Source organism: Macrosteles quadrilineatus, unplaced genomic scaffold, assembly GCF_028750875.1.
Source record: "Macrosteles quadrilineatus isolate MER2022 unplaced genomic scaffold, UCM_ALF_1.0 Scaffold_1__1_contigs__length_201487025, whole genome shotgun sequence".
NCBI lineage: Eukaryota > Metazoa > Arthropoda > Insecta > Hemiptera > Cicadellidae > Macrosteles > Macrosteles quadrilineatus.
Window position 1 is genome coordinate 4,562,408 of NW_026542594.1, and position 16,408 is coordinate 4,578,815.

The 16,408-nt window shown below is 36.6% G+C and overlaps 2 protein-coding genes across 2 annotated transcripts; one reads left to right on the top strand and one right to left on the bottom strand.

The window, feature by feature from the left end:
• The first annotated feature begins 969 nt into the window (after nt 1-969).
• Nucleotides 970-2,100, top strand: LOC128983929 (uncharacterized protein K02A2.6-like). The gene has a single exon (XM_054403233.1). It carries the CDS (start codon nt 970-972, stop codon nt 2,098-2,100), a length of 1,131 nt encoding a protein of 376 aa, XP_054259208.1.
• Nucleotides 2,101-4,462: 2,362 nt separating this feature from the next.
• On the bottom strand, nt 4,463-5,679 carry LOC128984010 (ATP-dependent DNA helicase pif1-like). Its single transcript, XM_054403319.1, has one exon. It carries the CDS (start codon nt 5,677-5,679, stop codon nt 4,474-4,476), a length of 1,206 nt encoding a protein of 401 aa, XP_054259294.1. The 3' UTR covers nt 4,463-4,473.
• Between the last annotated feature and the right edge of the window lie 10,729 nt (nt 5,680-16,408).

A 16,408-nucleotide genomic window follows, 5' to 3' on the forward strand; every position in this document is an offset into this window, starting at 1 on the left:
GTTAGTTTTTACATGATTAAAGTCAAGTTTCGTTTTACTAAGTTGTACTTTTAATTTTATAAGTGAATACACGTCAGAAAATTTATTCAAAACTTGTCTGCTAAAATTCATTGTTTTTATGAACTGTTAAAGAAAGATGTCCCATGGAAATGGACCGAGCAATGTTCTCAAACATTCAAAGAAAGTAAATCTTGGGTTCTGTGTTCTGATGTTTTAGTACACTATAATGTCTTGAAACCTTTAGTGCTCACTTGTGATGCTAGTCCTAAAGGAGTTTCTGCCATTTTGTCCCATATCATAAACGGAGAAGAAAGACCTATAGCGTTTGCATCAAAAACACTGAGTGCCAGTGAGAAGAACTATTCACAGCTCCACAAGGAGGCGTTGGCACTGATCTTTGGAGTGAAGAAATTCCATAAATACATTTATGGGCGTACCAATTGTATTTTACAAAGTGATCATCAGCCACTAGCAGCTATTTTTGGATCGAAGCGAGGGGTGCCTAGTTTAGCTGCTGCTCGCCTACAACGATGGGCCCTGATTTTGTCTGCCTACAATTTTGAGGTAAAATATCGGAAGGGTTCCAGTTTGCCTCACGCTGATGCGTTGTCACGCTTACCACTACCCGAGAATGAAACTTTGGAGTTGGATGAAAATTATATATCTCATGTGGAATCTTGTGTAAGAGAAATGAACTTCTTCAATTCGGGGAGTGACGATTCTCCAATCACTTCTTTAGAGATAGGACAATTGACTGATAAAGACCCACTGTTGTCTAAAGTTCGGGATTTTGTGTTGTATGGGTGGCGTTAAATTGTAGACCCAATGTTAATTCCATTTCAGAGAAGGAAAGATGAATTGTCAGTGGATAAAAATTGCATTTTATGGGGCAGTAGAGTAGTCATACCTAAGAAATTGCAAGGTAAAGTCGTCCAGATATTGCATGAACAACATCCTGGAATTACTCGAATGAAATTGTTGGCACGCAGCCACGTGTGGTGGCCTGGGATCGAAAAAGTAATTGAGGATGCTGTGTCATCTTGTTTGATTTGTCAAAGTACAAGAAATGCTGCTTCAAAAGTTCCATTGCAGCAATGGCCGTTAACTTCCGAGAGATGGCGCCGAATTCATATCGATTTTGCTGAATATCCAACCACCAGACAGCAAATGTTGATTGTAGTGGATAGTTTTTCAAAGTGGATGGAAGTATTTTTAATGGGTTCTATTTCCACGGGGAAGACCATTGAGAAACTTCGTACACTATTTTCTGCTTATGGTTTACCTGAGGAGTTGGTGTGTGACAACGGCACGTCTTTTACCAGTCTAGAATTCAGGGAGTTTCTTAGAAAAAATGGTGTGATACTAACATTTTCTCCACCATATCACCCTGCCTCCAATGGAGCAGCCGAGCGTTCTGTTCAAGAAGTTAAGAAAAGTTTGTTAAGGCAAGTTTTGGGTGAAAAATCATCTCAGCAGACATCACTGCAGTATAAATTGGATAACTTTCTTTTCGCAGATCGTAATACTCCATCGTCAGTAACCGGTGTGAGCCCGGCTGAACTGTTCTTACGTTGGAAACCTCGAACAAAATTGACTATGTTAAAACCTAATCTACTAGACGAGTCAAGGAAGAAGCAGGAAATGCAGAAACGAGCCTCAGATAGGCATAGAGGTGCGTGTAGATTTTTTAATGAAAATCAGAAGGTGTTGGCTCAAACAGTCAGACAGGAGAAGGTTAGTTGGGTTCCAGGTCGTATATTACAGTGTAAAAGTCCAGTTACTTATTTGGTTAGTGTTCTTGGCAAAACAAGAGTTTGCCATGCAGACCATCTTAGGCCAACTGAGGTAGAGGAGGACGAAATCATTGTGCGGAATGAGGAAGTTGGAAGGACTATTGAGGCACATCAACAAGAATTCAATAGAGATTTGCCTATTCTTCAGGAGTCTACATCACCATCAATATCAAGACATGATGCTTCACCTTATTTGCCTAGATTGAAGTCTGATGTTGGGAAACCACGGGGTGTACAATACAGTCCATCTACAGTTTTGAGGAGATCACAGAGGACTGTGCACAAGCCGGAGAATTTGGATCTATAAAGTTGGAGAAGCCAAAGAGTCAGAAGAAATTTTAAAGTTTTAAAGTATTATGAGCCAAGCAAATTTTAAGTGTTGGCGAGTGTAATATATGTTTATATTAATTGTACAAGAAGCAGCATTTGATTTTATAATGTTGGTTGCATTCCAGATGTTAAAGACTTTTGTTTTGTTCTGATTGTTAATTTTGTAAATAACAATAATAATTCAGTTGTGATTGAAATGGAGAATAAATTGAATACACTAGATTTTATCTTGTTCTTATAAAATATTACAATAACTATGATATTAAAGAGATTTTATACAAAGAGGAAACAATCTACTTCCATTATATGTCAAGCGATTCCTAAAAGATTTCTTCGCTAATTAATACATCGTGTAACACCCCAATTATCTATATCTACTACATTTGTATATTATTAATTTATACAATCAATGTTTGGTGGGGTTCCTGTATTAGTGTTTGGTGATTTTAGACAATCATTGCCCACTGTACCCCATTATAACACTATTTCAATTGAATGTATCAAATTCATAGTATTTAGTGAAACAACAGCAAACACGAGAGCTAATAATTCAGATTCAGAATTCTCCAATTTAATAAAACAACTTTAAGATAGGGAAAATATTTGGGCCCATATATTATACATATACCTATTAAATTAGCAAATAAAGGATCTATATATATATTAACTTTTAGTATGGAAATATAAACGAAATAGTTCATGGTCTGACAGCACAGAACGAAAGATTGCTTAGTAAAGTTGAGAAATAGTGTTGTAAGTTATATACGATCCTAGGACTTAAGAAAGTATACAGTGTTTCCGAATTGTCTGGACATATTTTTTGGACTTGTTCCCTGGGCTAAGACAAACATAAAACACCTTATAAGTATGGGTCTAAAGTGCCTAGATATCTGTCTGTCGGTCTGTTTGGGATTTTTATAAAATTACTAGCTGTAACCCGCGGGCTTTGCCCCGTTTAACTTCTTAATTTTCAAGATTATCTCGTTCGCATGGCTCAATCACGTCCTGGTTGAAGTTTGTTCGCTACGCTCACTCACCTTTAGGTTGGAGCTCGTTCGCTGCGCTCACTTGCCTTCAGGTTAGCTCGTTTGCTACGCTAACTCGCCTCCAGGTTGAAGTTCGTTCGCTACGCTCACTCACCTTTTGGTTGCAAATTAGCTGTTGTCATAAATGTAAAAGAAATAATAGTGCTGCACCCTGTTGGTAATCCTTGTAACTTTAATGCTATTGAACATCATAGAACAGAACCAACTTGTTTAATTGAAACAGCTGTTAAGATTCAATAATTCCATTTCTCGTAAGGTTAACATGGGAAACATCCAGAGCCACTGGGGTGGAGCCCGAAAGGATTTTTGAAATAAGAATATGCCTATATGTTAATCGGGAATGTGAGCTATCATCATGCCAAATTTCAGCCCAATCCGACCAGTATTTTTCGAGTTTACTTTTCCCATACACACATACAGCAACCACCTCTTTTTTATAATAGTACTAGCAGAGTACCCGTCCTTCGTACGGGGTTGGCATATAAGTATCAAATGCTTATAGCAGTTATGAGTGAGGACATGGTTTAAGAAATTTCGGTTCTTTTTGAAGTTCGTTCGCTACGCTCACTCACCTTTAGGTTGGAGCTCGTTCGCTGCGCTCACTTTCCTTCAGGTTAGCTCGTTCGCTACGCTCACTTGCCTTCAGGTTAGCTCGTTCGCTACGCTCACTCACCTCCAGGTTGAAGTTCGTTCGCTACGCTCACTCACCTTTTGGTTGCAAATTAGCTGTTGTCATAAATGTAAAAGAAATAATAGTGCTAGTGCTGCACCCTGTTGGTAATCCTTGTAACTTTAATGCTATTGAACATCACAGAACAGAACCAACTTGTTTAATTGAAACAGCTGTTAAGATTCAATAATTTCATTTCTCACTAGATGACCCGTGCTGCTCCGCAGCATTGAAATTAATAATAAAAAAATAAAATACTAAACTAAATAAGGGCGGTACAACTTTAATTAAACTCTTATAGGGCTGCTGGATTAATTTCGCCTTATGACCAAATTAAAGTATAACACATTCCATACAACACAGAGAAAATCGTCCCGATGTATTTTTTTCCGTTTTGAAAATCAATTAATCCAGAACAATATCCACACACTTCCTAAAAGCACCTACAGAGAAAGCACGTACATTTGTTAACTCATATGTAACACAGCGTGAATGAGGCTTTATTAAGAATGTTTTATTAACAACAATATTTCTTGTAAAATAGACATCTCTGTCGGTAGAATTGCATGTAGGCCTACGCATATTCTCAGGAGTAGTTCCCTCCATCTGGTAATCTTTATTAATATTACGACTTTTATAATACTTCCTTCCAAACAATGTTTGCTGTTCGTCCACCTTTTGATTTAGTTTCTACTTTTACAGTATCGAAAGATTTCCCTCTCGATAAGGCGACGTACAACTGACCGTGACTAAATACTGGTTCAGGCAAGTACACACCAACTCGATCAATCGTTTGGCCCTGCGCCTTGTTGATGGTCATGCAGAACGCAACCTTTATGGGGAATTGTCTTCGTTTGAAAGAAAATGGTACTGTAGAATCTGATGGAGAGAGATCAATGCGGGGTAATAGTGCACGTTGTCCAATATTTGTGCCAGTTATGATTTCTAAGTCTAAACTGTTTTCATACATTTTCTTGACAATAAGTCTTGTTCCGTTTAGAAGACCTGCTGTGTAGTTTAAATTTCTTAATAACATCACAATGGCACCTTCCTTTAAGACTAATTTGTGAGAAGGCAAACCAGTCATCTCAAGGCTGTTGAGGAATTCAATAGGGAATTGCAATAGTTCACTGTCATCATCTGTAATTAGTTTATTCACACTTATATATGTTTTGCTTGAGCCTGGGATGAGGTCTAAAACTCTTTTATTGATTTCCTCACAATGCTCATTCTTTGGTGCTAAAATGGCACATTTTGATAAGTACGATGAGTCCATAGGCGTTTGTAGGTTTTTTCCATAAATTTCTGAAACTATGTCTGAATCAGAGATAAGTGGTGGGGGTAAGTCCACAGATTTGTCATCAATTGTTGGGTATTCCCCATTGCCAATTTCGAGCAAAAAGTTAGCAAAATCTAACTCATTAGTTTTAGCCCTCATATTTTTTGTTAATTTAAAAATTTTGAATAGTGGCCATAGGTATGAAAACTTAATTGAATTCTGAACAGTAGAGGCTCTAGATGAATGAGGCACAACCGGCAACACTTGCCGGAAATCTCCACCTAAGATAATGATTTTCCCACCAAATGGCACATCGTTATCCATTATATCTTTCAGTAGCCGGTTGACACACATTAGAGCATATTTGTTGGCCATAGGTGCTTCATCCCAAATTATTAATTTTGCAGAACGAATGATAGAAGCCTCTTTACTGTTGACTTTTAAGCCGGAGACAGAATGTTCATTCAAATTCAGTGGTAATTTAAATCGGCTATGAACTGTGCGGCCAAAGGGAAGTAACATAGCAGCAATCCCAGTCCATGCAACGGATATGATTGGCATTCCAATATTAATGCAGCTCTGGATTAAGCATTTATATACAAATGTTTTTCCGGTGCCACCAGGTCCATCTATGAAGTATGCCTTAACACTTGCAGACTCATCATTGTTTAGAAGTAAGTTTAGAATTTCATCAATCACAACACGTTGTTCTTCATTTGATGAAGCGATCATTTTCGCTAGTTCATCATGTTGGATTTCATCTATAGTTTCCTCTATACATGTATTTTGAGGCAATTCATCAATAGATGGTAAATCAAATGACTTCAGAGAGAAACCATGTAATTTTAACGTTTCTGAAATATCTTTCAGAGCTAATTGGTAAGCTACTTCGGTCGGGTATGATCTAAGGAAATCTTCAGACATTGAGTCCTTAAAGAGATTCCACAAATTCAGAACATTTGATGGACACTGAAATATACAGATGTAGGCAAACAACTGTCGAAGCTGGTATGGCATTTGAAAAGAAGAGGCCTCTTGTAAGGCTCGCTGCCATTCCATATCATCCAATATTAATCCTCGTGCTGTTGCTGCTGCCTTAAATGTAGGATGTGTGAAATTTTCATACGTTTTCAAATCTTCAAAACTGGTAGCACCAATCACATGTAGTAATAATATACGTAAATGATATCGCTCGGAATCCGCAGGTGAAACATTATACATTCGGCCAATCGTTCTAGAATAGTGTTTACGTTTATGCCATTCATTTTTCTTCCATACATAGTGAACTGGTGTTTCGGGATATACATAAGGACTTCTAGTTGAAGGATTGCTGTTCAACTTGAACCATGCTACTAATTGGGTAGTTTTTAACTGTGCTTGGATTAAACCTTCCTCCGGGGCATCGTTTCTGAAGTAAACATTCTGAGAATCAGGTAAATGGACTGGCAATCTAACCACAGTGTGAGATTGATCGTGCATGCAATATGCAAACATTCTCCAAGCAGCTTCACTTGGTCCAACATATCGAGCATTCAGGAATAAATTAATTTCATCGTGATCAAGTACATCGTTTTCCCTTGCTACCTCTATATTGCAACAATCGTGACCTTTATATACATACTTATGGATGTACTTTATAGATCGTACACTGGAGCAGATCTCTACATTAATATGTGCACGGAAATATAGAAGAAGAAATGGATTGTATGGTACAATGAACTGATTTGTAACATTTACATCGTCTCCAGTTGCACGTTTAGTTATGGTTCTCCCATTATTTCTACGCTTGTAAATCGGATAGCCATTAACATTATCTTGCGTTTCCTCAATAAAGGATTTAGGGAAATCTTTTTTGCATTTTCCATCCTTCATACATACACAGGAAGGATTTAATATACCACACGGCCCATGCACCATGTGCTTACTAACTAAGTCATACAAATCTTGGTTTATGGGATCGGGAATTTCGGCCGAAACAACTTTGTCAATGTCCTCTGGATCCCTAAACTTACAATCATCATCTAACGTTAGAAGCAAATGAACATGGGGCAATCCACGCTTTTGGAACTCCACTGTATACAAAAATGCTTTTATTGCTCCAAATATCCCAACTGTACACAGTAGACGTATTAGCTCCTGAACCTTAGTATGAAATACCCTTACAACAATGTCTGGTCTGTTATTTGGCGTCTCCCAAGTATGAATACTCCCTGTTATTTCAGGCCATGCCGGATTGCAGGTAAATGTTATGAAAAGGTCAGGTTTCCCAAACTTCCTGACTAATGAACTTCCATAGCGTCTTGATAATTCTGCATCATATTCCTGGGGCTACCAATAAAGGACGATGGTAAAACTACGATCCGACCTACTCTTAACTTATCCTGTTCAGCCCTTATACGTAAAGCATCGGACAAACCAACATAAGTGTCTACACGTAATTTTGTTTGTTCTCTTCGAATGTATTTTAGTCTATCTCCTTCAATACGACAATAATAGTCTACAAAAAGCTGTTGAGTAAGTTTTCCAGCGCTTACTATAGGATTAAAGTTTCCAGCACAACCATTTCCCCTAACTGAAATTCTGTATAGAATATACTCTCGCATGGTAACAGTTTTCCGTATTTTTGTTTCACGCGTTCCTTCAATAGGCAAATTTATATGCCAACCAGTTTCACCGCAGGGCCAAATTAAAGTATAACACATGGGGTCACAGTGCATACTATCATAATCGATTTTCTTTAAACCTCCTTCCTTTTCATACACTGTAATATGTCTATGTGAATGTGGCGCACCATCCTCCGTCTCGAAAACAGCCGCAATTTCAGAGGCAGCTGGGTCATTGTAACGACGCTGATCTGCAAATGGCTCATGATAGAACCTCATAACAAAATTAAGAGGAACACGGTTCCCATTCTGTGCATGAAGTTTTTCCTCTTCTACTTTCTGGTGCATGGTTTTGTAAGATCGAACATAGGGGTTACATTTGTCTAACAAATTACTTAAATCATTTAGTGTATTTTTGTCTAAATTTACGTTAGCATTGTGAGAAATCCTAATTTCATTAGATTTGGCGAAGTCAAGAATATATAACTGGCCATAAGAAGCACTTTGTGAATCCTTGGGATATAAAGGCGAAATTAAGTGGTGGACCATGCCATGGATTCTGAAGGTATAAGGACCATAACTCGGAGGTAGGTCTACATTAGCACCAAAAGAAACAAACGACATTGCATTATTGTACTGCCTTAAATTTTCTCGGAAGTTTTTGGATTTTTCATCATTTCCAGTATATAGTTTTTTTATCTCCTCAGGAATTTTATTGGGTGGTAACTTAATTTTCCCATCATAGCAACACAAGGAAAAGATCCCCGATGTATTTTTTTCCGCTTTTAAATACAATGCAGAGCAATGTCTACACACTTCCTGAAGGCTCCCTACAGAGAAAGCACGTACATTTGGGATCTCTTCAGAAACGGCACATCGTGAAGACGGCTTTAAGAATGGTTTTTCAACGACAGTCTTTCTAGTAACATCGTCATCCCTCTCACGCCTCCCCGTTTAAGTTGAATTGCTCGTAGGCCTACGCTTCTTTGCAGGAACTGTGACCTCAATCTGATCCCCTTTATAATGGGATTGGGAAGGTATAACATTATTGTCAGTACACCCAAGACTGTGCATTGGTGTTACGCATGAAGAACTGTCACTTTTATGTTTAAGGACGCTATAGTGTCCATCATCTAAATTACCTGTGAAGAGTAGGTTGTGAATTATTCTACCAGAACCAAATTCAATTATTGATTTAGTATGTTCAATGTGCACCTTAAATTTACACTCGTGAAATAATTCACCAGCACTGTTAAGTTCAACATGCCCTGCTTTTTGTCCATTGGCGGACATCACAGTTTCGTAATCACTAACGTTCTTAATATAATGTCCATAAGAAGTGTCCCCAACTATGAAATATCTATATAAATTCCACTTTCTTATTACATCATCAACAATAACTGATCTTATTTCAGAGTGTCTATTTTCACTACCATGCAAACAGTAAGATATAGCACGAAATAAACAGTTTCCGTCACCAACAATAGGAATCATATCAAAAGTAGGAAAATTAGTCTTCAAAGAATTATTACTCACGGTAATTTGCCCTATCTTTGATGAAGTAGCGTTGTGTGACATCGGTACTACATTAGACTCATTTGGAATCTTGTCTAAAAAGGCACAGCTTGAAGACGGCTTTAAGAATGGTTTTTCAACTAAAGTCTTTCTTGTAAAATTGACACCTCTCTCACGCCTTCCTGTTAAAGTCGAATTGCGCCTTCGCTTCTTTGCATGAACTGTGACCTCAATCTGATCAGCTTTACTATGGGATTGGGAAGGTACATTAGACTCATTTGGAATCTTGTCTGAAAAGGTACAGCTTGAAGACATCTTTAAGAATGGTTTTTCAACTAAAGTCTTTCTTGTAAAATTGACACCTCTCTCACGCCTTCCCGTTAAAGTCGAATTGCGCCTACGCTTCTTTGCATGAACTGTGACCTCAATCTGATCAGCTTTACTAAGGGATTGGGAAGGTACATTAGACTCATTTGTAATTTTGTCTGAAAAGGCACTGCTTGAAGACGTCTTCAAGAATGGTTTTTCAACTAAAGTCTTTCTTGTAAAATTGACACCTCTCTCACGCCTTCCTGTTAAAGTCGAATTGCGCCTACGCTTCTTTGCATGAACTGTGACCTCAATCTGATCAGCTTTACTATGGGATTGGGAAGGTACATTAGACTCATTTGTAATTTTGTCTGAAAAGGCACTGCTTGAAGACGTCTTCAAGAATGGTTTTTCAACTAAAGTCTTTCTTGTGAAATTAACACCTCTCTCACGCCTCCCTGTTAAAGTCGAATTGCGCCTACGCTTCTTTGCAGGAACTGTGACCACAATCTGATCCCCTTTATTATGGTATTGGGAAGGTATAACATTTTTATCAGTACACCCAAGACTGTGCATTGGTGTTACGCAAGAAGAACTGTCACTTTTATGTTCAAGGACGCTGTAGTGCCCATCATCTAAATTACTCATCGTAGATACAAATAAATTTGAGTAAACACACAAAAAGCAATAACTGGAAAAAAATAATAAAACGAACAATAATAATCGACTCATTTACGTAATTCGCAGTTTCATCATAAATGCCACAGATAAAATCGTAAACGTGTTAGTAAACAAAACGAAAATGCATTTAAAATGTAAACACCTTATCGGAATTAAATAAATATTCAATCATATGTTCAAAAGACAGTTGTAAATATTTTTTGAAGGAATCTCAAATTGTGTCTAAGATAAGATATTGGAAAATGTTTTGAAACTAAAGTTCAGAGTCAGCTCAACTCAACATACCCTCCGCCCGAATAAAAGTATAGCCCGATATTATACCGATAGCCCAAATAAAAGTAGATTATTTAGACAAAAACAAAACAAAAAACTAAACGAAACGAAAAAACGAAAGTTGATTTTATCTATACTCAATTCTAATTACGTTATCCTATTTATTTTCATATAAGAACCTTCGGTAAAATTCCGGCATCATTTGTGTAATTAATTATGATTATTAAGATTGGCATAGTGCTGAATCACAAACAAACCAAATGGTTCCAAAATAGAATTACCTCAACAGTACCTGTTGATTTCGACGGGTTTAACCTTGTATTTTTTATTTTTTTTGTATTTTGTATATTGTATCTTAAACCGATGCTTGTTGTGAAATCTGGACATGCATAACTTCAATTTGAAAATTCAACCATGAAAATTGGTCGAGTAGAAGAGCCAAACGAACTGGGAAATGAAAAACTAAATTTAACTACCAATAGAGCAAATTTATTTTACGTATAATCCGGGTTTGGACTGTAGCTACATATATTCCAATGCTTGATGGGACATCTGTGCGTACATACCCTCAATTTGAGACCTCAATCTTGAAAATCGGTCGGTTAGAAGAGCCAAACGAACTCGGAAAAGAAAAACAAAATTTAACTTCTATAAGAAATACATGGAGAGGAAATTTTTTTACGTATAAACCAAGTGGGGTTATAGATAAATATTTGCCGATGCTTGATGGAAAATCTGTGCGTGCATACCTTCAATTCGAGACCTCAATCATGAAAATCGGTCGGGTAGATGAGCCAAACGAACTCGGCAAAGAGAAACAAAATTTAACTCCCATAAGAAATAAATGGGGAGAAAATTTCGTTTACGTAGAAATCGCGTGGAATTATAGATACATTGATGCCGATGCTTGATGGCAAATCTGTACGTGCATACCTTCAATTCGACACCTCAATCATGAAAATCGGTCGGGTAGAAGAGCCAAACGAACTCGGCAAAGAAACCCCAAATTTAACTCCCATAAGAAATACATGGGGAACAAATTTCGTTTACGTATAATCCGCGTGGGATTATAGATACATCTATGCCGATGCTTGATGGCAAATCTGTGCGTGCATAACTTCAATTTGAGACCTCAATCATGAAAATCGGTCGGGTAGAAGAGCCAATCGAACTCGGCAAAGATAAACCAAATTTAACTCCCATAAGAATAACATGGGGAGCAAATTTCTTTTACTTATAAGCCGAATAGGATTATAGATAAATATATTCCGATGCTTGATGGCAAATCTGTGCGTGCATACCTTCAATTTGAGACCCCAATCATGAAAATCGGTCGGGTAGAAGAGCCAATCGAACTCGGCAAAGATAAACCAAATTTAACTCCCATAAGAATAACATGGGGAGCAAATTTCTTTTACGTATAAGCCGAGTAGGATTATAGATAAATATATGCCGATGCTTGATGGCAAATCTGAGCGTGCATACCTTTAATTTGAGACCTCAATCATGAAAATCGGTCGGGTAGAAGAGCCAAACGAACTCGGAAAAGAAAAACCAAATTTTTTTAATATATAAGATAAGGTTAACATGGGAAACTCCAGAGCCACTGGGGCGGAGCCCGAAAGGATTTTTGGGATAAAAATATGCCTATATGTTAATCGGGAATGTGAGCTATCATCATGCCAAATTTCAGCCCGATCCGACCAGTAGTTTTCGCGTTTACTTTTCCCATACACACCCACAGACACCACCTCTTTTTTATAATAGTATAGATAGATATAGATAGATAGATTTGATATCTTGGGTATTTTTCAAGATAGAAATTTAAAATTTGTTACGAATGTGTAGTTCTGAAAGTAAAAATAACTATGAACTTCGTTCCAATAGCTCAAGCCGTTTCAATAGGGCGGCCATTTAAAATCTTTAATGCCAAATTTCATGAAAACCGTAAATATTAAGAAATTATTTTATCTTAAGTGACTATGTCTTAAAATGCTCCAATACCTATTTACAATACCTTGTACGTACAAATATTTTCAGTACAGCTTACTCAAAGTGTTACGTATCCCAATGTAATGCTGCTAGTGTGAGAGTAGGGTTTCGGCGCGGCGCGGCGCGGAGCGGGCGTGAACAAGGACATAAAATTAATAAGACGCCGCATCCACCGTCTAGACTATCTATCGATCCGTGCGCTCCTCCAGACGCTCAAAAAATAAGAAGGAACTTACGTCTAACCTAGATTTGGAAATAGGTCGCGGGTCGGGGGTAGGTGGAGGGGGGGGGCTTTGTCTGATCCAGCCCACCTGTTGCTGGGTAACGCTTCGCTTCACCCTCTCCCCCTCCTCCCACACCTCGCGAACTGCACTTTTATAACATTTCATTACACTACCCGACCATGGGCTAAATGGTGATCCGTTCTGATTCTGGGCCTCATATCGGGGTTTACTAGGATGGGGTTTGCGAGATGCGGTTTATCCCTCCAATTGCACAAATCGGGGCTTCGCTTCCTCTTTTACTCTGTTTTTCCTTTTTGTTGAAACTCTTTTAATGATATCATTTATTTCAATTAGACTGTCTTAGAAAAGCCTAATCCAATACTTGAGCAGTTGACGAGGAGGAGGAATTCAAAGAACAGTGTGTTACAGAGTGTACCTCATGGTACAAACATGGAGTTCAAATTTCTTAAAGTTTGAATTTAGAACTTGGAAATAATTGTGTGCAGCTTGTCATGAGATAAAAACTGGAAGTATCATGTTTACACTTACAGTACCTAATATCATAGTAGTATGACTCTGACTCTAATGAATAAGGTATAAGAGTCCCAATTGGCATGCCAAGTTTGACTACAATTTGTATTATTGTGAAAAATATAAATGAGGTTTTGTGTGAATAAATTAGGTTCGCGGTCTGTTTTCCCCCTGACATCTATTTTTCTAAAGAGGAGTATGGATCCCTTGTGTAGAACCAGGGAATTTATAGTGCCTCAGAATATATTCTTAAAAAGAACGTATCAAACACATTCAGGGGTGAGCTGCTGAGCTGGTACATAGTAGACTCATCTACGGTACGTGATAGGCCTATATACATTGTAGTGGTGGCTTGGCATCGGGAGAGGGACGCGAACCTACTTCACCACTTCATGTAAAAGTTATCACTTTAGGTATACATAGATATATATATATACAGGGTGATTCAAAATGAATGACCCAGTTTAACGCTTTATAACTTTTATACTATTAAACTTACCGCCATAAAATGCACATCAAACGAAAAAGCAACTCAAAGAGTTTATGCCTTCCAAAGACACATCATTTAACAAAATCGATCCAGCAGAACTGTAGATTTTATTGTACAAAGTTAAAAAGTAATCTCCAACTTTTTTTATCACTAGAAATTTGGAGGTTACTTGACGTTTTTGCAAACAACTTTTAAATGGTGAGGAAATCGACCAAAGTGGAAGGTAATATTCCGAAAGAGAATAAAATTTCCTACAATCTACTATTATGCATTTTTTGAAAATACTCAAGAAAGGTACCAAAAAATGCCTCAAAATGAAAGAAAAATTGAAATTCCCCGTCTTTAATGTAGACAATAAACATAGCAAACATTAAATTTCACAATTTTTTATTTTAAGCCAAATTTAAGCTACATTTATTGAGTATTTTCAAGAAATGCATAGTAGTAGATTGTAGGAAATTTTATTCTCTTTCGGAATATTACCTTCCACTTTCGTCGATTTCCTCACCATTTAAAAGTTATTTGCAAAAACGTCAAGTAACCTCCAAATTTCTAGCGGTAAAAATTTGGAGATTACTTTTTAACTTTGTACAATTAAATCTACAGTTCTGCTGGATCGATTTTGTTAAATGACGTCTCTTTGGAAGGCATAAACTCTTTGAGTTGCTTTTTCGTTTGATGTGTATTTTATAGCGGTAAGTTTAATAATATAAAAGTTATAAAGCGTTAAAACTGGGTCATTCATTTTGAATCACCCTGTATATAGGTATATTTCATCTAAAAGTTTATCAACTGTGATGAAAAACAACAATGATCTACGGTACAAGATAAAGCATATTTGAAAGACATGTACATTTTGAATGACTAGCCCATGCTTCTTATCGCAGCTTGAGTTTATTAGCGAGTCAATTTACGACACTCTCGGACCATTCAAACAAACAAATTAAACTTAACATTCAGCTTTCTATATGTGGTAATTGTAAATGTCATTATGATGCCATCTAAACATTAAACGTATATATTTAAATTATATTATGTAATAGGGATTATAATCACTATATTTTATCTTATTTGTTTATTATATCTCAGGAACCTTAGTAGATAGCTTTAGTAACTGTTACTTTTGTTTTGAACAATGTTAGTTAGAGGTAAGGGTGACATTACTGAATAAATAGTAGGCCCATGCTTGTACTTACTATGTTGAATATTTTGCATCACTATTTATTCTGTGGTATGATATAACTTTGTGGCACCATAGACGGCCAGAGTTTGACAACTTCAGGTTTTAAAGTTTACACTAAACTTAAATGCAATATAAATACATTGTAGAGTATTTATACGAAACAATGTTACATAAAGAGTTAGACTATTTTCGATAATGGCAAGACCTGAAAAAGCTCCAAAACGTAACTGATTACAGCACCTAGTTGTCAGAACCAGGCCTGTTTGTGATTAAATAATAACCTAAATCAGGCCTACTCTTCCCAACAATGATATCATTGTAGGCTAAAACTGGGATGTCAGATAATAAATAGAAACCGTTCAATACATCTCATTAAAAGAGGTTTAGCAATATTAATATAATTTGACATATAAAATGGTTTGTTATAGGGCTTATAACACAAAAGTTAGTATCCTTATTAAACTTCATTTTTGTTATGATGACATTGAATCCATCCTCATTTATATACAGACATAGATTAGAAGAAGCAAAGGACAGGACTTTGATGTGGTTTAAAAAGTTTGAGATGGTCAGATTAGAAAGATCAAATAGAAAAAATCACTCAATTTGAAAATATTTTACTATTGTAGGAAAATCCAAGATTTTACTACAAGTATTAATTATTCTAGGTCAACAATTGATTCCTGTGTTATTACCGGTCTGTATGTGTTATAATGCAAGTTTGCAAAATTTTCAGCTTAGGGAATTTCAATTAGTTCACCTATTTCAAACAAATAATAACATTTATTTATAGTCAGAGAAATATAGGATATGACCTTAAAAAAATTGCAAGAAGACATTTTATGGTTTTATTTTGTAAAGTTAGGTTCGCAGAATGACATACTAAAAGTTGCCAAAAATCGGTGCACGAGAAAACTACTAAAATCACAATTTAAAATGGCGGCTAAAAACGTGTTCCCTATCAAAATGAAGTACTAACCACCTGATAAATACAGGCGGTGGTCCCAAGCCAATATCTCGAAAAATGTGCATAACAAATGAATGTGAAAAATGTTTGTTTTTTTTTTGTAATTTTTTCAATGTTGGGAAAAGCCGCCATTTTAAATTGTAACTCTAGTGGTTTTCTCGTCCACCGATTTTTGGCAACTTTTAGTATGTCATTCTGCAAACCCAACTCTACAAAGTAAAACCATAAAACGTTTTCTTGAAATTTTTTTAACGATCCCTGTGTAAGTTTTTTTAGTTTGCTTAGACTATTACTACTTTTGTCAATTGATTTATCTTGTATAATAAATATAAGTTCTTGAAAGTAGCTTTATATTCTACTAGCAGAGTACCCGTCCTACGTACGGGGTGTGCAAATAAGTTTAAAATGCTTATTGCAGTTATACTCAAGCTTTGCGTTTGCAATGGGGGAGGATAAAGTTTGACAAAATTTGCTTCTTTAAATTGACGGTATACTATGGTATTACACATCTATCATAGCCAT